The sequence below is a fragment of the Tachysurus fulvidraco genome, chromosome 12 (genome assembly GCF_022655615.1).
Source record: "Tachysurus fulvidraco isolate hzauxx_2018 chromosome 12, HZAU_PFXX_2.0, whole genome shotgun sequence".
Lineage (NCBI taxonomy): Eukaryota > Metazoa > Chordata > Actinopteri > Siluriformes > Bagridae > Tachysurus > Tachysurus fulvidraco.
In genome coordinates, this window is record NC_062529.1 from 3,574,567 (window position 1) to 3,595,972 (window position 21,406).

General features: G+C 40.1%; 1 protein-coding gene across 5 annotated transcripts in view; it reads right to left on the minus strand.

Moving 5' to 3' along the window:
* qkia (QKI, KH domain containing, RNA binding a) overlaps positions 1–21,406 on the minus strand; it is a 162,133-nt gene that overhangs the window by 48,547 nt on the left and 92,180 nt on the right. For 2 of the 5 annotated variants that reach the window (XM_047821411.1, XM_047821405.1), the window contains exon 8: positions 16,438–16,715. The exons of the other annotated variants lie outside the window; for them this stretch is intronic. In XM_047821411.1, coding sequence (XP_047677367.1) covers positions 16,675–16,715 — 41 coding nt within the window. In that variant the 3' untranslated portion in view covers positions 16,438–16,674. Of the gene's footprint in view, positions 1–16,437; positions 16,716–21,406 lie in introns of those variants that run through there. 5 annotated transcript variants of the gene reach the window in all.

Genomic DNA, 21,406 nt, shown 5'->3' on the forward strand with positions numbered 1-21,406 from the left:
TTTGTGTGTATGGATGCTCAGACACGTCGAGCCTGCTTGTCAAATCTTGTGCAAAATTCATTGTTTTATCATGAACACGATGAACAAATTTTCACTGACAGATGAAGGAAAGTGTATATACACACACACACACACACACACACACACACACACACACACACACACACACACACACACAAACACATATATATATACTGTATGTGCATGTTTTAAATCTTATTGACAGAAATCCCGTTAGAAGAATATAAATAAGAGAGAGAGAGAGAGAGAGAGAGAGAGATGCATTTGAATTGATTGGATTCTTTCATTTCCCTTTTTCCCACAAATTTAATTATCACTGCTATTAATTTGGTTTCTTTTATTTTAATTAAAGCTTTGGTGAATGTTTTTTTTTAAACTACAATCCTCGCCAATAAAGCTGTTGGAGAAGAAAATCAAAAATACTAAAGAGATTTAAATGAATGCTGATAGAAGCATAAAGCGAGGAAGAGAAAGGTGGAGGACAGTACAGACATAGAGAGAGGGAGGTGAAGGACAGAAGGTGAACAGAATGTGAGGGATTAACTCCCCGGGTGTGTGGACGGTCAGATGGGACCTCAGGACGTCTTCCTGTTTCCTGTTTAGGGAAAGCTGACAATGAATCAGCACAGTTGGTACTGCCAAAGCACTGTGTAGTCATACTGTAGCCAGTACCACACACAGGGCCACAGGACACACACACGCACACACACACACACACACACACAATGTCATATATATATATATGAGAGACAGAGAGCAGCGAGAGAAGAAGGTGAAAGGCTTGTAGATTACATGAAAAAGCATTCTAGCTGTGTCAGCACCACAACCCTGACCGGGGTTCCTGATGATAAATAAATGAATAGGGTTCAAGCTGCAATCCAATAGCAGAGATGAAGACAGGAGAGAAGAGGAGTTAAGATGAGATGAGAGGAAAGGAAAGGAGAGGGTGAGAGATGAGGCTTGAGAAGGGAAGCCAAGGCTACACACAGGGAGAGCCACATGGCAGAATCTTTGTGCTGTTCATTCCCTTTATCATGCAGAGAGTTCCAACAGGGTCATCTGGATACAGGCACAGCAGGAGTGCATTGCTCTTACATACATATGTAGAGAGAGAGAGAGAGAGAGAGAGAGAGAGAGAGAGAGAGAGAGAGAGAGAGAGAGAGAGAGAGAGAGAGAGAGAGAGATTTGTGTGTATAGTATTAAGCATGTTAAGCATATATACAATTCCTCCATATTGCCTTCTGATGAAGATGATAATGATGATGGTGGTTTTGGTGGTGGTGGTAAAGAGGACTGTTTTTTTTTGTTTGTTTTTTTTTCCCAAAATTTTTTAAAGAATTTGCTTTACACATTGGTTGACATATTTCATGCAGGAAAAATAGTTTTTCTTCAATCTTCTTCCTCATAATACAGTAGGTTTTCCATCTTGGTGTCGTCCTCTCCACCCTTAAAGGTTACTTATTTTGTTTTGTTAAATAGTTTGGACACAGTGCTACGTTTAAGTTTACGTGAGTGGCAATAACTTATTTATTTATTTATTTATTTATTTATTTATTCAAGGTTCTGTCTGGGTTCCCCCATTGTGGCTGATACTGGAGGTCTAACTGAACTGAACTGCTTGAGTTTTTCAGATCCAGACCTAATATACCGCAAATATACCAGAATGTATTTTTTTTATTTCTGAACTAAAAAAATGTTATTACTAGAATATTAATTTGGTCTGATCTTGCTTTGTTGGTATAAAAAGATCTTGTGGCTGTGTGGCTGTCTCACTGAGAACATGTTATAGTCAAGACAAACATTTCTGATGAGATTATGAGCCGAGTTCAATATTCAGTTCCAGATTCAATTCCAATTTGAAGAATTTTAAATACGTTTGTGTGGATCTTCTCAGCAGTGAGAAGAGATCCAAAACCTACTGAGACAAAAGGAATGGCAAGACATTTACAACATTTGGCAGACACCCTTATCCTGAGTGACTTACATTTTTTTTTATCTTGTTATATACAACCCGAGCAATTGAGGATTAAGGGGCTTGCTTGGTGGACCTGGGATTCAAACTCACAACCTTCTAATTGATAGCCCATCACCTTAACCACTAGGCCTAGTTCCGTATTCAGGACACTGACCATTTTATAATCAAGAAATCAATCCCAAAAAAATCCCACAATGCACCAGGAAGCATCAGTGTGAACTACGTTCCCTTGGAAATGATGCCATGTTTTCTGAAGCTCCAAAAAAACTTTCAGTCTAAACTTTTAAGTAGCTTGTTATTGATGTTGCTCTCAAATGATTACATACATCAGTGTTTTTAAAGTTTATGTAATTCTCTATGTACACGGTTTGTTTGATTCTTGAACAATTGTTTAATGATTTGGAAAAAAATCCACTGGAAATATTACTCTGATATGAATGATGAACAAAGTATTTTTCATCAAATATTTTAAACAACATGATATCAAATATACCGGTTCTGTCCGTCGTTGATAAACGCCGGTGGTGATGTTTAACAATGGAAGTACAGTAGATAGTCATGTTATCAAAAATTAAGTCATTTGAAAGCTCCAACTCGTGTACATGTACAATATACCGGTTCACCACTTAGGGAGCTAGAGAGCTGAGTGAGACGTGCAAACTGTATATGTTGTTGTTGTTAATTCCACAGCGGATCACTCCCATTTTCTCCGGGCTTAGAACCGGCACTGAGAGTTAACTCGTGTCAGAATCACAAACTCTGCGTCCTTGTTATACTACACATGTAGCATATGAATACCGTTCTATTAGAGAATGTCTGGAATAAAATTTAACTGCATTAATATGGTAAAAATCCAATTTAAAATTTAATGATTTTATCCCACAATTACTGCACATGCAAGAGCCTTGCTAATTATTGGGGTCAAATGTATTTTTTAAATAGCCTTTGGTTCCAGATAACAGTAAAAATCCTTTAAATCCTGGATGTAATATTAGATTAAAAGTTTTATTCATTCATTCTTGCATTTTCTACCGCTTATCCGAACTTCTCGGGTCACGGGGAGGCTGTGCCTATCTCAGGTGTCATTGGGCATCGAGGCAGGATACACCCTGAACGGAGTGCCAACCCATCACAGGGCACACACACACACTCTCATTCACTCACACACTCACACACTCACACACAATTTTCCAGAGATGCCAATCAACCTACCATGCATGTTTTTGGACCAGGGGAGGAAACCGGAGTACCCGGAGGAAACCCCCGAGGCACGGGGAGAACATGCAAACTCCACACACACAAGGCAGAGGTGGGAATCGAACCCACAACCCTGGAGGTGTGAGGCGAATGTGCTAATTTTTGATAGTTGCAAGTCAATGTTTTTTTTTTTTTTTTATTAACTCATCTGTTTTTCCCAAAGAAATTCTTCTCGGGAACAGCCGACTCCATTTGATCGAGTCTTAAAAAAGTTGAGCCTTTTCCCATGTTTAACTAGGATTTATAGTCTTTTAAATCTCGTAGATCCTCGTTGTTTTGGGTCTCATGTTTTTTCCCCATGGAGTTTTACACTCACCATCAATCCTCTGTTTTTTTTTCTTTTTTATGGCCTGACTGTGTTTGTTTCTAAGAGTTAGATTGTGATGTTTGACATTTTAATCACTGTTTTGAAAATGATATGAATGTTTATTTCTGTAATTATTCCATCAGGGTCCTTCAGCAAATCTTTTGATTCATCTTTTGTTTTAACTTCCTCTGTTTATTCTAAAGCATTATTTAAATTGAAGGAAATTATCTATCTATCTATCTATCTATCTATCTATCTATCTATCTATCTATCTATCTATCTATCTATCTATCTATCTATCTATCTATCTATCTATCTATCTATCTATCTGTCTATCTATCTATCTATCTATCTATCTATCTATCTATCTATCTATCTATCTATCTATTGTGACTTTTTTTAACAATGAATGAACCACCAGCCAAATTGTTGTCTTTTGTTTTTCATTTAATCTTAATAAAATGTTTGTAGCTTCCTTTGTAGCAGATAAATGTTACACCTCAATCAAGGCCACCAATTTTTGTTTGTTTTTTTTTGTATTTAATGAGGAAACATTAAAATCTTTGTTTCCTCTGAGACAGGATGCAGCTGCTTGGGAACAACACCATGTTTCTTGGAGCACAGGATTGTCAATATCTTTTACATTCTCAAAAGCTCTTGAGCTAATGTTTTGTTTCCAGATGTACCAGAATAAAAAGAATGAGAGCCTTGTATATCCCAACCACAAACTTTGTAAATCCTGCAATTGCATTCAAGTGTTGTTGAAAGTGACTGTTCTTTATCTCGTGCATTTTTATGTACTGTTTTTCCCCACACAGTGTTGCAGGGAACCTGGAGTCTCTCCCAGGAGACTTTGGGAACACCGCAAGGGACACCCTGGACAAGGTGCCAACCAATGTGTTTGAACTGGGCAAGGAAACTGGACAGAGGTGGGGAAAAGAACACAAGAACAAAAGAACATGCAAACTTTACACAGACCTAGGTGTGAATCAAAGGCACACAAGGTCAGGCCCTCCTACCGACCGTTGCGTCATTCATTCATTCATTTTCTACCGGTCATGGGGAGCCTGTGCCTATCTCAGGCATCAAGGCAGGATACACCCTGGACGGAGTGCCAAAATACATACATACACTTACACACATACACTCTCATTCACTCACGCAATCACACAATTTTCCAGAGATGCCAATCAACCTACCATGCATGTCTTTGGACAGGGGAAGGAAACTGTAGTACCCGGAGAACATACTGTGGGCACGGGGAGAACATGCAATCTCCACACACACAAGGCAGAGGTGGGGATCGAACCCCAACCCTGGAGGTGTGAGGCAAACCACTAAGCCACCGAAATGATTTATTTATTGTGTTATAATAATGGTTATTAAAGGCTTAATCGTCAAGACATTGACCTACTGATTGAAAGGTCGAAAATTCAAATCTCAGACGCACCAATTTGCTTCCGCTGGGCACTTGAGCAACACCCTTACCCTTCATCTGCTCAGCTGTAAAATGATAAATGTAAGTTTCTCTGGATAAACACATCTTCCAAATGCTGTTAATGTTAATTTCATATTAAACTGCATGAGACATGCTTCCCTTTCCTTTAATAATATTTTATTGGCTACCATCTAGGGAGGAATACACTGTCCCTGACTGTACTGGCTTCTGAGGTACAAACATCACATGTTTATCACTGAAATGCAGCACAAGTGAATTCTCTTTGGAGATGGATTCCACTGGATGCAAATAGCAGGTCAAATGTATTTGGTTTGATTGTTGTTCTGTGGTTGTTGTTGGGAATAGCTGATCACGGTTGATACTGGTGTATTGGGAATCTCTTCAGTTCCTGAATCTGCTTGTAGTTGATAAGCTTCAGAGTGATTTGCTGAACTGGTGACTGCTGGGTATTCACATAGTGAAAGTGAAAAGCTGATGTCTCAGGACTTTTGTGTTTTGTATTTATTTAAGTCAATGATTCTAAAATACTGGAAGATCTCACGCTGCAGTGCCTGAGCAAAAATCTGGTCTATTGTAATCCATCACGATTAATTCAATCAAAAGATACAGGCTCTTTGTTTGTACCTTGAATATTGAAGCTGACACAAGGGGGCAGACTTTTTCTTTTACAAAGCCCCACAGTAATGGAATAGGCTTAGTCTCAGTTCACAGTCTCTGTAGGTTCATGGGAATAGAGTAATTTGGTAAAAAGAGATGAAATGAATGCTGTTGCCATGATCCGAACTCATTCTGGTCTCCAGACCTGCCTGATCAGATCATACGGTTTATCAAAAATTTAAATGTTTACAGTTTTGCTACAATGGCTTAAGACTTCATCAATGAACACTTGATAGCTTCAATAAAATAGATTAGAAGACATTATTTTTTCACTTATACATTACAGCACAGCGAAATTCTTTCTTCACATATCCCAACTTTGGAGGTTGGGGTCATTGCGCAGGGTTAGCCATGATACAGTGCCCCTGGAGCAGTGAGGGTTAACGACCTTGCTCAAGAGCCCAACAGTTGCAGTTTAGCAATGCTAGGGCTTGAACCCTGATCCTCAAATCAACAACCCAGAGCCTTAACCGCTTGAGCCACCACTGCCCCCCCTTTTTCATGTTAAAACTAGAAATAATTCATAAATAACTCTGATGATAATAAACGTAGATGCTAATAAACTCACATGTTCATGGTTACACAATTGAACTTCTAACCATGTACGTAGGACACAGTATATCGCACCATTCAGTGTCGTCCAGATAAGGATGGGATCCTTTTTAAATCTGGTTCCTCTCAAGGTTTCCATAGAACTGTCTTTCGGAGACTCTGAACTGGCTTTCCATAATCATTTAGCTGTTTCTTCAGAAGTTCAGCCTCTTGACTAGCAGTGAAGTGAGATAGCTTTTGATCTTAAGCTCCTCTTGGCAAAGTGGTGTAAGAGGAGCGAGAGGTTCTTCTTTATATGTAATGCTGGAAACAGATGTCTGGAATATAGTAAAGTATCTGCTGCTGGTAACACTTCCCTAAGTTGGGTTATACAGTATATTTGACAAAGGTTTATAGAAAGATTTCATTTCCCTGGACAATAATTGCTTCTATTATTATTGTAGTACCTATTAGGTAGATACTACCATTTGGTGGTCTTCGAAGACTTTTTTAATTCATCATTCATTCATTCATTCATTTAAATTTCTACCCCTTATCTGAACTTCTCGGGTCCCGGGGAGCCTGTGTCTATCTCAGGTGTCATCGGGCATCAAGGCAGGATACACCCTGGACGGAGTGCCAACCCATCGCAGGGCACACACACGCTCTCATTCACTCATGCAATCACACCCTACGGACAATTTTTCCAGAGATGCCAATCAACCTACCATGCATGTCTTTGGACTGGTGGAGGAAACCGGAGTACCCGGAGGAAACCCCCGAGGCATGTGGAGAACATGCAAACTCCAAATTTCCAGAACATTTCTTAGGTTATTCTGATATAGTTCCTGTGTAAGCTGGATAAATATGATGTGTAGACATTACACATACGGCATCCACATGGACATACATATGAAGTCAATAATTCACGCTAAAGTTCAGAAGATTGCACATGTGCTATATAAAGAGCTTTGCTATGAAAAGTATTCACCTTTCAACCTTTCTGCTGTGAAAAGCTGAACGGAGTCAATGCCATTCGAGCGTCATGTGAACTCAGTAGAAATACAACTAGTCCTGGACTTCTGACGTTTATTAGAGAAAAGAAAGGAACTGTAAGAATGAGACAGTGAGACAGGATGCAAATGCAGGTGAAGCAGTTTTAATAAACACAAGGCACTGATCTAAATCAGCAGGCAAGCTCAGTAGTCAAAAGAGGTAGAGGTCAACTGCCTGAACTTGGCAAGCGAGAGCAAAAAAAAAAAAAGCATATAAAGGCTCCTATAAAAGGGCAAACACAGTGAACAAACGCTTGGCAACAACTGAAACTTCAATATGAGCAGCACAGATCGTATACCTCGGATTATGTTTGAGTGTCAGGTGTGATGAAAAGAAGCTCGGTGACCGGGAGTGTAGTAATATGTGTGTGAGTGTGTGTATGTACTGGGGCTCGTAGGCCACGGTGTACACTAGGTAATCGATTGTGGGGTAAATGGTGACATGACACAATCTGCCTGGTAAAAATCCTCATATCCCTATATTGCTAGGAGAAAAAGCCCTTTTCAATGGAAAGAACGTATCTATTATAAAATACTGAAATACTAACTAATGTCTAATTGCTTTAGTCTGTTACTCAGCCAGAACGCCTGATCATGTTGGGTTTAAATGGACGAAATAAAAAAGAGAATTTTCTCAAATTCTTGTCAAAACACTGCCTCTAGATACGTAAGTCAAATGAAAGTCATTGACAGCAAATAGATGTCGTGAGGTTCAAGCTAGTCAGTAGAAGAACCTACTAAGAACAATATACCAATACTTTTGCTCCAACTTCTCTTTAACTGACTTCATAATACTTTCCAGATCCACAGAGACGGTGTAAGTGTTTGTATAATGTGTGATTGTAAATCATGTCTGTGTACAGTTTGTAGCATCGGAATGAATTCATGTACTGTACATCCCAAAACTGAAACACATGCAAGCTACTGTTGGAACATCTGTACAAGGGGATAATCCTAACATCTGTACGTTAGAGTGCACTCAAGCCATGGTTCACACACTTCGTTCCCAGACCATTAAACACACATTGGCTGTTACAAACATGTGGACCGTACACATGTGGCAAACATCAGCATATGGAGTCAATAACTCAAGCTAATGCACACAAACAGATATATACTGTAACCATGCTGCATTATGTGTGTGTGTGTGTGTGTGTGTGTGTGTGTGTGTGTGTGTGTGTGTGTGTGTGTGTGTAGAAACAGATGCAGTAAGAAAGTTTTGCACTAATCACTGCGTTCCAGAATGAAATCATATGGTACATTTTCATAGTGGAACTGATTTGTATGTTTTCTTTTTTTTTTTCTTTTCTTTTTTTTTTTTAGTTTCTCACGAAATCAACAGCTTCTAATCAGTGGGGGCTGCATCTAAATTCGCACACTTCCTCTAACGCTCAAGTGTTGCAGAAAAGCTCAAGGCGTATTCGGTGTCAGGGGTTGCATGTTCTACTCAAGACACTTTTGAGGATTGCTATCACAGCTGGTTTAGAGCCGGTCCTCAGCACATGTAGGGTAATCTCGCATAGCCAGACCTTCAAACTCACTGAGTCTGGACTCCATAGCAGCTTTTTATTGGTCAAGGACCGCTCACATCCAGTCTGACTGACATCCAAGCCACCAATTTTGTTTTGTTCAGTGTCACGTCCCTACAAAATCAGACCGGCGTGCGACCGCAGATCGTTCATTTAAGATCGTCGTGCGGATTTATGGCATGAACTTCACATCATTTGAATAATTCAGCGTTTAGATGATTTTCATAAGCAATCACTGTCCCAGGTGTAAACGCGACAGCTTTCTTATTTCATGATGTACTGTAAGTGGGGTAGGACGAAGGCTTTGTTTTCAATCCAATTAAATTTAATTTATTTGTGTAGCTATTTTCACAATTCACATCGTCTCAAAACATTTAAAGTTTAAGGTTTAAAATTAAATAACAAGCCTGAGGTGACGGTAGCAAGGAAAAGCTCCCGGAGATGATATAAGGAAGAAACCTTGAGAGGAACCAGGCTCAGAAGGGAACCCATCACCTTCAGAGATTCAGCTTCATCTGCCATTTTATCACACCAAAGCAATTTACACGTAAGGACAATTAGCATAAGCAGAATGTGTTTAGAAAACCTCCATACACTTAGCTCATACACTACAGTTATCTACAGCCTGAAATGACACCGAGGAGTTAAGCGATGTGCCTGCAATTATTAATGTGGCATAAAATAATAAAAATGATTGATTAATAACATATAAAGCGCAGTCTCATTTCTCCAAAGGAGCGAATGCCAAAGGCACCACGGAGAGAGAGAAAGAGAGAGAGAAGAGGAAGAAAAACATTTAGAGAACGAGTGTGACCAGACTCAATAATAATTCATCACTGGAAACAATGAAAGAGCCTGTCGAGCAGCTCAAATCAAACACAGAACACGAGCCCACGTAAAGTGATAATCAATACTCGGCAATAATGCAGGCTATATATCAAGCCAGGCCCGAGAGGCAAAAACCAGCACATAAATTTAAATCTTACTGCAGAAGTACAAATCATACACCTGCCATGTATCGCAGAACAATTTCTAAACCTTAGGGATTGAGTTTTGTGATTATTTGATTTCTGTCCTCAGTATAACTCAAGTAATTAGCATAGTTAAGATTTTTATACGAACACACAAACCCTCTCTCTCTCTCTCTCTCACACACACACACACACACACACACACACACACACACATAAACAAGGTCAACATTATTATGCTCATTCTTGGAAAAAAAAATCATTGGTCATGGAAGGTCATGCAAGGCATTTTGCATCCTTTTATTTAACAAGGGTGAAGAAGTCAATATCACTGATCCAGCATGACACCGTTCAGCTCACGCGCAGCACTACACATGTACGCACAGTCCACCGTACGTGCACTCCACTGTTAAACCATTACATATCATTCATTCATTTTCTACCACTTATCCGAACTTCTCGGGTCCCGGGGAGCCTGTGCCTATCTCAGGCGTCACTGGGCACCGAGGCAGGATACACCCTGGTCGGAGTGCCAACCCATCACAGGGCACACACACACTCTCATTCACTCACACACTATGGACAATTTTTCAGAGATGCCAATCAACCTACCATGCATGTCTTTGGACAGGGGGAGGAAACCGGAGTACCCGGAGGAAACCCCCGAGGCACGGGGAGAACATGCAAACTCCACACACACAAGGCGGAGGCGGGAATCGAACCCCCAACCCTGGAGGTGTGAGGCGAACGTGCTAAGCAATAAGCCACTAAGACACTGTGCCGCTCCCCCCCCCCATTACATACCAAATACACAAAAAGTATTTTTGTCCCGTAATCACAAACTACTGCACTATTCTAGACCACTGTGTAGCACAAATGGTGTGAGTAAAGAATGTGTTCACACTAAAAACCCCAACAAACAGAAATGCATTTTAACCCAGATGATGCACTTATTCAACCGTGGAGTAGCTGGACACTTTGTGCACTCAACAATCGACAACATTAGTGAGGTCAGGCACAGATATTAGGCAATAAGGCCTGGCATTTTAACGTTAGGGGGATTTGCTCCTATTTTGTTGTGTCTATGTTCAGTATCAAATGTCTTTGTCATGTGTCACTCCACAGTGGTGGATAATATGAAGCTCGTATGAAAGAAGAACCTCCGGAGCTTTAAGAATTTGTTTGGTGATACAGTATCAATCCCGTTTCTACGCTCTGAGATGCCTCTAAAATTCAACTACTTCTGAATTTAGATTCTGTCTAAGGTTATCGACAGAAGGACAATCACACGTCAAACCAATTCCTGACTCATTTTAGATCAGACTCACAGCCAGAAATTCATTCATTTGTTTATACTGATTGAAAATGTCCCATAAGTCCATTTCCATCTGCAGGTGGAACAGAAGGCTGGTGTATTGGAATTTATGGGTTGTAAACGTTTCATATCCAGTGTACATCTGAGGTCTGGTGTGCATTGTCAGTATTAACTCTTCCTTACTCAGCATGTAGCACAAGTCTGGTAATGTGGATAGAGATGCCAAGCTTTTGTATTGCCTTATTTTATTAGTATTTTTTTTATTCTGAGATAAGCTGTGGGTGATTTTGAATTCATAAGACCTGTTCTTAGGGCATTGGCTTAGTTGTGTGGCTAATTAAAGTTACTAAGATTAGCTGTACATGTTCAGGACTTGGGTTATCATTTTGTGCTCACCCATAATTACTCTGGCATTTCCTCTTAGCTTAGGATAACATGTTCAGGTTCGTCCTGCGGCCTGAAAGAGAAAGACGATAAAAATGTTGTTTCATTTCATTTCTTTGATAAGCTTATTATTTACTTGGAGCTTGAAGTCCTGTAGGTAACCGTGGTATAATATATCGTGACTAAAGTAGGAAAGGCTGCATTCACTCAGCTGCGTCTTCACCACCGAATCCAGCTCACCACACAAATTATACATGTGCTCCCTGGTTTTATAATTCTGGTGGAACATTAAGTATATATATCCTTGTCTAAAAACCCATCTGCATCTTTCTAGAGAGAGAAAAAAAAAACCTTGGTGAACCATGTGATCATTTTAAACTCACCCTTTTAATTTTCATCTCTAATCGCCCTTCCTTTTCTTTGGAGAAACTGCAATTTCTCTCTCTCTCTCTCTCTCTCTCTCTCTCTCTCTCTCTCTCTCTCTCTCTCTCTCCCTCTCCCTCTCTCTCTCTCTCTCTCTCTCTCTCTCTCTCTCTCTCTCTCTGTCTGTGTGTGTGTGTGTCCCTTGTAGGGGTATTAATCTTCTTCCCAAGGCATGTCATAGCTATAGGGATGAATAGATCCAGCCTTCCCCCTCATGAAAAGTGAGTGCAGATTAATTGGGACTGTAAATCCAGTGTAAAATATTGCATCATCTGCCACCAAACTGACGTCTAAAAACCTGGACATTCATCCCGTCCCATTTAGTCCCATCCAATCCAATCCAATCCAATCTAATCCCATCCCATCATATCTAATCCCATCCCATCTTGTCCCATCTAATCCAATCCATTCCCATCTCATCATATCCCATCCCATCCCATCATATCCCATCCCATCATATCCCGTCCTATCCCGTCCCATCCCATCTCATCCGAACATCCCCATCCTTCTGAAAGCTTGTATATCTGCAGGCCAAAGCTCAGGAGATATAACAGCAAGCTCCTATAGACATAAAGCATGAAAATGACACAAGCATGCACGGTAGCATGTAAAGCAACTGTTAAATTATTGATAAAACAAACAGAAGAACAAGGCAAGAGACGACGGCATTGTTCTGACGAGAGTGCAAAAGAACCAAACAGAAAGAGGTTCATGTATTATTTGGCACCCTGATTTAAGAGGGTCATCGTTTTTTAGCGTCCCGTAGGCCTGCAGTATATCAGTGTTAAGTTCCTGACGACTGGGACTACAGGATTCGTTGTGAAATTGAGATACTCAGACATATTAACATTTCCTGACATTTATTCCAACAAACCAAACCAACCAAACAAACAAACAAACAAAAACACACTGTCCATCAATTACTCCTATATCATTTATTCCCACAAAAGGCATGCAGTCCATTTTCAGGCAAACCAACAGCAGCACCATCAATTCTGCAGAAAAAACAGCACATCGTTTCCTGTCATTAAACTCAGAGTGCTTTTGTAGCTGTTTTAATTCAACCAAAAAGGACACAACGCACCTCAAATGTTTCGGGCGCTGCATTATTCGGAAAAGCAATTTGATTTTGCCTCATAATTCTACAGGAATAACACACGTTTATTTCTGTCATATCAAAAGCAGAAACAAGAGCCTCGTCCCTTCGTCTCTGCTGGATTAGTCTGTGAACGATCATGTGTTTGAAGAAAAGTGTGAAAGTGAAACGTAACACCACCCTCAGTTAGCGCTAACGTTACTTAGCTTGTTACTGTCTTCTATTTACTAAGTTCTTTGTTGTTTCGAACAGGAATGTTAGAAAGTTATGACACTATTGGCTAGTTAAAGAGGTTGTTAAGTTTAAATAGCACTTTAGTTTCAGGGCCTGAAATATGGACGTTGGAGTTTTAAAAAAAATTGTGATTGGAATGATGCTTGACCCCCAGTACGTATCTTTTCGGCACAAAAATTTTATATTCTTGCTATTTTTTTATTACTTAGGCATAAACCGGGTTCTTATTTCACTGCACACTGTATAGAACAGTGGTAAAATCTAATTTTGAATTGTTATTATAGCGATTAAAACCTTTTTACTTTAAGAGGAAACTCTACACTTCATTTATACATAATACATTTATCCATGAATTCTCTTTTCAGTCTGAACCCCAAAATACAGGAGACATTTAATTAAAGTGAAAAAATATCAGAAGCCAGGAGAAGTAACCGAGTAACTGTTCATCTTTCATGCGAGTGGCTTGACTTTTAAATATAAAAAGACATCAGATATAAGGTCTGATTTTTATAAAAGTCACATCAGATGTGCTGTTTGCTAAAGTCTTGATGATTATTATGTGCGAAAGGTTAAAAAAAATCATTAGTCACTAGTAAAAATTGGTATAAAAAGGCAATGCTTGGGCTTGTTTCTTTTTAGCCATGACTGTAGATTCATGCAGCCTAAAACAGTGTGTGTGTGTGTGTGTGTGTGTGTGTGTGTGTGTGTGTGTGTGTGTGTGTGTGTGTGTGTGTGTGTGTGTGTGTGTGTGTGTGAGAGAGAGAGAGATAAACATAAATGACTTAACCTATAATACCTTTTCCTTTGAATATCTTCAAAGGAGAAATGAACACAGCCAGACTAAACACGTCGTGTCATCAAAGTGACAAATGACCCAAGAGGACAAACATCACAACGTTATATTTATTCTTCGCTTTGAATGCAAGGGTTAAAACTTTCTTGTTTACTACAGTATGTGTGGTATTTGGGTGAAACATGGCAGGAACTCAGTAGAGCATTAGACTTGAAAAAATTTTTTCTTTTTGTTTGTAATTTTTCTTTATCACAAATGCAAAAATCCCACAATGCAGCAGTCTCGAAGTGTCATCAATCCTCCCAAAGCGTTCGTATTATGACGATGCATGGTTTTGCCCTTATACGCTCTAATTTACGAGCTACTGATAGACATAAGACTTTATATTACACTCATGCAGTGTGATGGATTGTGTGTATTACTAAAAATTCGTGTTGTTTATTAGGATCATTTTGTAAACTCATTTTATTGTGGATGTTTTATGTTTATTCGAAATCACAACGGATGAAAATAATAAATTATCGGACACTAAAGTTAGGTTCTATGTTAAATATATAATATATAATATAATATATAATGCATATTTAAAGATCGCTTCAAGAACTAACATCTGATTAGAAGTGGCTGAGTACGGTCTGATCTGTGTTAGCTACTGTGCGTTGAGCTACAGCTACAATGTTCTCCCATGCGCCACCTAGTGGTTATTAAGTGAAGCACAATAAAAACAATTTATTAAAATTCTAAGAATTGACGCAAAAAAAAAAAATTCTTAAAGGACACATTTTTATTTTAGCCACTTGTTTAGCTACTGGTTTCATATGACATCAAAGCTACACCCAGTTCACATATCATCTCAAGTGTAGATATAAAGATGCATGTCAAAGCCCAAAGCATTGCTTAATAATGTATTTATGTGTTTATGATCTAATGTTTAAGATCACTTAAAGTAAGGACCCACTTCATGTTAACACAGCTTCTTCTTCTTCTTTTTCCTCTTTTTCATCTTCTTCTTCAGCCTGTGAGAGACCATTAAAAGCGAACGGAACACTGACACTTCCATGTGTAACAGGCTGTCGACAAGTTTACCCCAAAGACTTAATTATTTGAAAAGACTCTAAATGAAAAGCTGTTCCGCATGTTGGGTTTTGCTCCACACTGGGGCAAACCACTGCAAATGATTTTTTTTTTTTTTTTTCATTTAGCATGCTGTAGTCAATCCAAATAACCTCCTCTAACAAGAGTGGTCTCTTCCAGATGACTCCACCTCCTCATCCTCATCCTTATCCTCATCCTCATCCTCATCACAAGGCACCTGGCATCACAGTGGGAGTCTTTGTAGCTGCGTTACAGGACACTCCACTCCCATGACATCATCAAGACACCAATTAAAGATATATCTTACAAGAATGGTGTTTATTGCTTCAGTACAGTCCTAGAGATTTCTTTTTGAATCTGTTTCAAAGCACATATAAGCTGCTCTGGCACTTCATTGCACTCCCAGCACCTTGCTAACATGATTTATATGAGGTCTTTCATTTTTGTGTCTGTTTTGGTAGAAGGGGAAATAAAAGGTTTTTGAAACTTCTACCCGATCTATTGGTATGTATTAAGCACATTTAATAAGAGTCCACTGACTTGGCTTTGCACCTAAGACGCATTTCACTTATTTCGATCTCATCACTTCAAGATGTCTTTCCAAGCTATGTTTGATAACCAGAACTGCTGCTTTTTAAGAAAACACAAACACTCTGTTGCAAAAAAACACAAGGAATCTAAACACAAGGAAAGCCACAAAGGGTGTAGACATGGTTTAGTGTTCATAGAAGAAGCCTTTATTATCGCCACATACACATTACAGCACAGTGGAATTTACATTTACAGCATTTGGCAGACGCCCTTATCCAGAGCGACGTACTGTACATAAGTGCTTAAATCTCTAACATTGAATACATTAATGCTGGTTCACTAGGTTACATACTTAAGATACCATGAGTTTAAAACATTTGTTCAAAGTTACAATGAAAAAGTGTCAAAGGTTTTTTTTTAATATAAATGCAAAAGATAAGGAAAGAAGTGCTAGTTGAAGTGTTTCCTGAATAAGTAGGTCTTCAACCGCCGCTTGAAAATAGCCAGTGACTCAGCTGTCCTGACCTCTAGGGGAAGTTCATTCCACCACCTTGGTGCCAGAATTCTTTTCTTCACATACCCCAAGTGAGGAGGTTGGGGTCAGAGTGCAGGGGCAGTTATGATACAGCACCCCTGGTACAGGGAGGGTTGAGGGCCTTGCTCAAGGGCCCAGCAGTGTCAGCTTGGCTGTGCTGGGCCTTGAACCCCGATCCACAACCCAGAGCCTTAACCAGTTGCGCCACCACCGCCCAGCGCCACCACCGCCCAGCGCCACCACCGCCCAGCGCCACCACCGCCCAGCGCCACCACCGCCCAGCGCCACCACCGCCCAGCGCCACCACTGCCCATTCATCATGTTTTCCTCGCACGTTTAAGGCTTTGGGGTCAGTTCCTGCCTCCGCCCCTTGTGTGTGCTGTCCCCATTCTTCAGGGGTTTCCTTTGAGTTCTCTGGTCTTCCGCATCATTCCAAACACATACTGATTAGTCTGTCTGGAGTGTGTGATGGAGTGTCATCCTTTCTCCTACATTTTAGCAACGCGTCATGCCAGGATCCAAGCGACCCTGTGTGGGAACACAATTCCTAGACACAAAACAGGAAACAACCCAGATACAAAATACTACACATGAAATAACTGGTCACTACGAGTATGATTTCAACACTATTTCAACCATCGTCACAGATTCTCCCTTTTTGTGATACGGTTCCCATGACAACAAGCACCTTCCTGTGATGTTTCTGGTTATCTGGTTAGGATATCCTGACTCCGCCCCCTGTCTTGTCAATAATGTCTTAGCTGATTGTGAAAGTGTTATCATTATCATCATTGTATTATCCTGTTGGGATTGTTGGAAAGACCCTATAAGAGCATACACACTTTTGTCTGAGTTTATATAATCACACACCACAACACTTGGTGAATTTGAGCTTAAATATAGTTTCCATAAGGAATAAAACTTCACAAGGGAAAATAATCAACAACAAGGTGCTGTGTTTACTGAAAGCTTCACCACATCAGTGATTTTTTTTTAATATGCAGCATCCTCTTTGGGAAAGATTCGACTACAGAAAAATTCTTCCATGTATTAGAAGGTGCATTAATATAAACCTGTGATTTGCCTTGCAGCTAGATGTTATACAAAATGAACCAACAGCTCAGTGATATTAAGCTTATCTAAGCAGTGTGGAGAACTTCTTAAACACGGCTTTTAGAAACTTCTAGAAACCTCCTGACTACATCTTTAAGACCATTTCTTAAATGAGGCAGTCAGAACAGAAAAAAAAAAATCCTCCACAATCCCACTCTAATGGCTTGCTTAAAAACTCAAAGCCTTAGAGCTTACATGTCAGAATATACCTTAAAAAAAAACAAAAACAAAAAAAACCTCTACAAGCTAGTTATCTTAGAAACTCCAGAGTAAAGAGCTTCTAAAGTTAAAGCTGTGATTGGATAACTGTATAATAGGTGATAGCCAGTGTACTGCAGAGGAGAAAAAAGTGTCCTGTGTACAGCGTCTTTAAGTAAGAAGAGAAAAAAAAACGATCCAGATGAAAAGAAACTTGATTATAGCCCTTAAAAGGGCAATCAGAGCAATATGCCACTGAGAGAGAGAGAGAGAGAGAGAGAGAGAGAGAGAGAGAGAGAGAGAGAGAGAGGTGCATTTACTTGAAGAGTATGTTCTGCTCAGATGCATTAACATAAAGCTAAAGGGAGTGGAATTGCAGGCTGCTGCCAGGCGGTTGCCTAAATTGGGGGGAAATTATTGCATTGCTTCCTGCCAGTGTCCCGGTAATTACACTGTGCCTCTTCGAGCGTGTGAGGGAGGAGGAAAAAAAAAAAGAAGCTTGCCAGCTCTGATGAATAAGGCACTGATTGCTGGTATTCAGTTCCCTGCTCTGATCGTTTCAGCCCATGTGACAGGTATTGCTGTCGTCCTTTCTTCTCACTCGCTTTTTCTTTCAAGAGCAAAGGCAGGGGAAAGGAGTCCTGTTGTTCTATTTAAAGAGACACTTTTATCAACTGGCCAACTGAAATGGTGACATCGAGAGGTTTTGAAAGAAAGAAAGAAAGAAAGAAAGAAAGAAAGAAAGAAAGAAAGAAAGAAAGAAAGAAAGAATCTGAATGACGTTTAGGTCAGAAACAATTATTGCTGCCACTTTTGGGCCCTTGAGTAAGGCTCTTAACCCTCCCTGTATCGTAGCTGCCCCTGTGCTCCGACCCCACCCTACTCAGTTGGGATATGCGAAGAAAGAGGAAAAGTATTCCACTGTGCTTTAATGTATATTTGGCGATAATAAAGTCTTCCATGCCCCCAATTCACTCATTCATTCATTTGCTGGACTTCACCCACGTGTGATCTAGACGCTTATCTGATTGTTTTTTTATCTTTCTTTTCTTAGATCAGACATCAATGCATCACTATCCCGAGTGTCCAGGACGAGCAGATTTTGTATCCAGACTATTAATTCATTTCATCCATAGTTTTCTTTTATCAGCAGTGAGAAAAACAGAAGTGTAGTGCAACTCTGACGTAGGGTACACAACTCTAAACACGCTAACAACATTCATTCATTCATTCATTTTCTACCGCTTATCCGAACTACCTCGGGTCACGGGGAGCCTGTGCCTATCTCAGGCGTCATCGGGCATCAAGGCACCAACCCACACACACTCTCATTCACTCACACACTCACACAATGTTTTCAAGACAATTTTCCAGAGATGCCAATCAACCTACCATGCATGTCTTTGGACTGGGGGAGGAAACCGGAGTACCCGGAGGAAACCCCCGAGGCACGGCGAGAACATGCAAACTCCACACACACAAGGCGGAGGTGTGAATCGAACCCCCGACCCTGGAGGTATGAGGCGAACGTGCTAACCACTAAGCCACCGTGCCCCCCTCATGCTAACAACATCTCAGGCAAAAATAACGAAGATGTTTAAAGAAGCAGGGCAGGACAAGCACTATGGCTACACACAATCTTCTCTTCAAGAATTTCTGTATTTAGTCGTTTGTGTTAATGCATTAGCTCTTAGACACAATGCATTAAATTAATTTTAGGTTTCCAGGTAACAAAATAGGACACATTGGAGCTTTCATTAGCCGCTCACTAATGAATGTATACATCCTCATAGATGATAAACACGCTGTTGCCTACTTGTGTTTAATCACCATGGCGATTTGATATAAAATCACCATGATGTCGTTCCAAGGTCTAAAAGTTTCTGCCTTGTTGTCAGACAGAATATTTGGTCAACTGACAAGATGCCAGTCAAGATCTTCCGCTCCAAACTCGAAGAAACGATGTCTTCATGGAGATCATGAAGCTTTGTGCACAGGGGCATTGTCATGCTGGAACAACGATGGTGTCTGTCATGTCATGTGTCCCTATGCCTTTGGCCTTATAGTGTAGTTTAGTAAGAAACAGCAGATGCGAGAATACGGAGTTAACAGTTTATCCTACACAATAGTGAGAGAGTGGTTAGATTCAGTTAAATAGAAGAGTTTGGAACTTGCTCTCTACCAATCACATTTGAGGATAGGATTTTTTATTATTATTATTTAACTAATGTAAATATAGTGACTCCAATCTGGCAACCCTGCTTAGTAACAGGTTCCATAGTACAAAAAAAAAAAGCCCAAGACAAAAAAAAAAAGAACAAAATTTCACTTATTCCTCAAAATTCAATATTATCTCAAGTGAGCCAGCTTTCAGTTCAACACAATGCTGCTTACTACCAAACAGCAGAAGATCAACGCGTCATGAGAAAAGAAAAACTCTTCATATCTCTTCCTCTGTGTGATAAATATCTGTGAAAAAATATTCAACAGTGCCTCTTATTTCATTCATTCATTTTCTACCGCTTATCTGAACTTCTCGGGTCACAGCGAGTCTGTGCCTATCTCAGGCATCGAGGCAGGATACACCCTGGACAGAGTGCCAACCCATCACAGGGCGCACACACACTCTCTCACACTCTCATACTATGGACAATTTTCCAGAGATGCCAATCAACCTACCATGCATGTCTTTGGACCGGGGGAGGAAACCGGAGTACCCGGAGGAAACCCCCGAGGCACGGGGAGAACATGCAAACTCCGCACACACAAGGTGGAGGCGGGAATCGAACACCCAACCCTGGAGGTGTGAGGCGAACATGCTAACCACTAAGCCATCGTGCCCCCCCTCTGCCTCTTATTTGTGAAATATTATCCCATTTACATTGTTAAATCTTCACCTAAATAAAAGAGGATGACAACTAAAGCCTGTTCAGATTGATAATATACACTTAGACACAAGACTTTCACACACAGAAACCTCAAAAGATGGAATTTAATACGTCTGCCTTATTAAAAGTGCATAAAATCAATCGAGTGCGATATCTGCCACTGGCTATGGATTGCACTGAGATTTCACAATGTGTCCTATGGGAGATGGGAAACAAACAGGAAATGATGGCACACTAAGGAATTCCTTTCTAAGAATAAAAGACTTTCTGGAAAATCATCTAATCAGAATCGACTGGATTATGACCCTGAAGCAGAGAGTGGGGCTTAATTTAAAAAAAAAAAAAAAATAATAATAATAATAATAATAATAATAATAATAATAATCCGTATAGATGGCACCTTTTTAAACCTTTCTAAATCCTGAACTACGGGATACAGTGTTATTGCATTCCTAGAGTAACGATATCCACCTTCTAATCCATCGGAGACTAATTTTGTAAATCCGTGTCGAAGCTGAAGAGAAATATCTTTTCCTATTTCGTCGTTCAGGAAAATACAGCAGCCATCGAGAGCAGAGATGCTTTTATTATAATGCCAGAGGGTCCAGAAGCATTGAAGGGTGAAAAGTATTTCATAAACAGAACTTCCTTTTCGTGTAGCATTTCAGACGATGGCCTTACAATAGGCAAAGCCATTCCCAGGCCATGATAAAAAAGCATATGAGGAGAAGAAAAGCCTTATTATGCTGGAATGAATAGGTCTCTGTAAAGCCTGCGGTCTGCCTGAGTGCAGTGCCACGCTCTTTTTTAACCTTCTACATATTCTGTCATGAGTTGACTGGAAATCTGGGACAGACTGGAACTAAGATGAGAAGACAAAGACCTGAGTGAGCGTGTGGGGAATTCACGGATTGAAACGGTCGCTCGGAGAGATCCGCTGGTCTCACTGATGCAGATAAGCATTAATCTCAGGCTAAAAGGATTTGAACAGAAGAATTGTCCTTAATCCGGTCATCTTGTCACATGTTAAATGTATTCT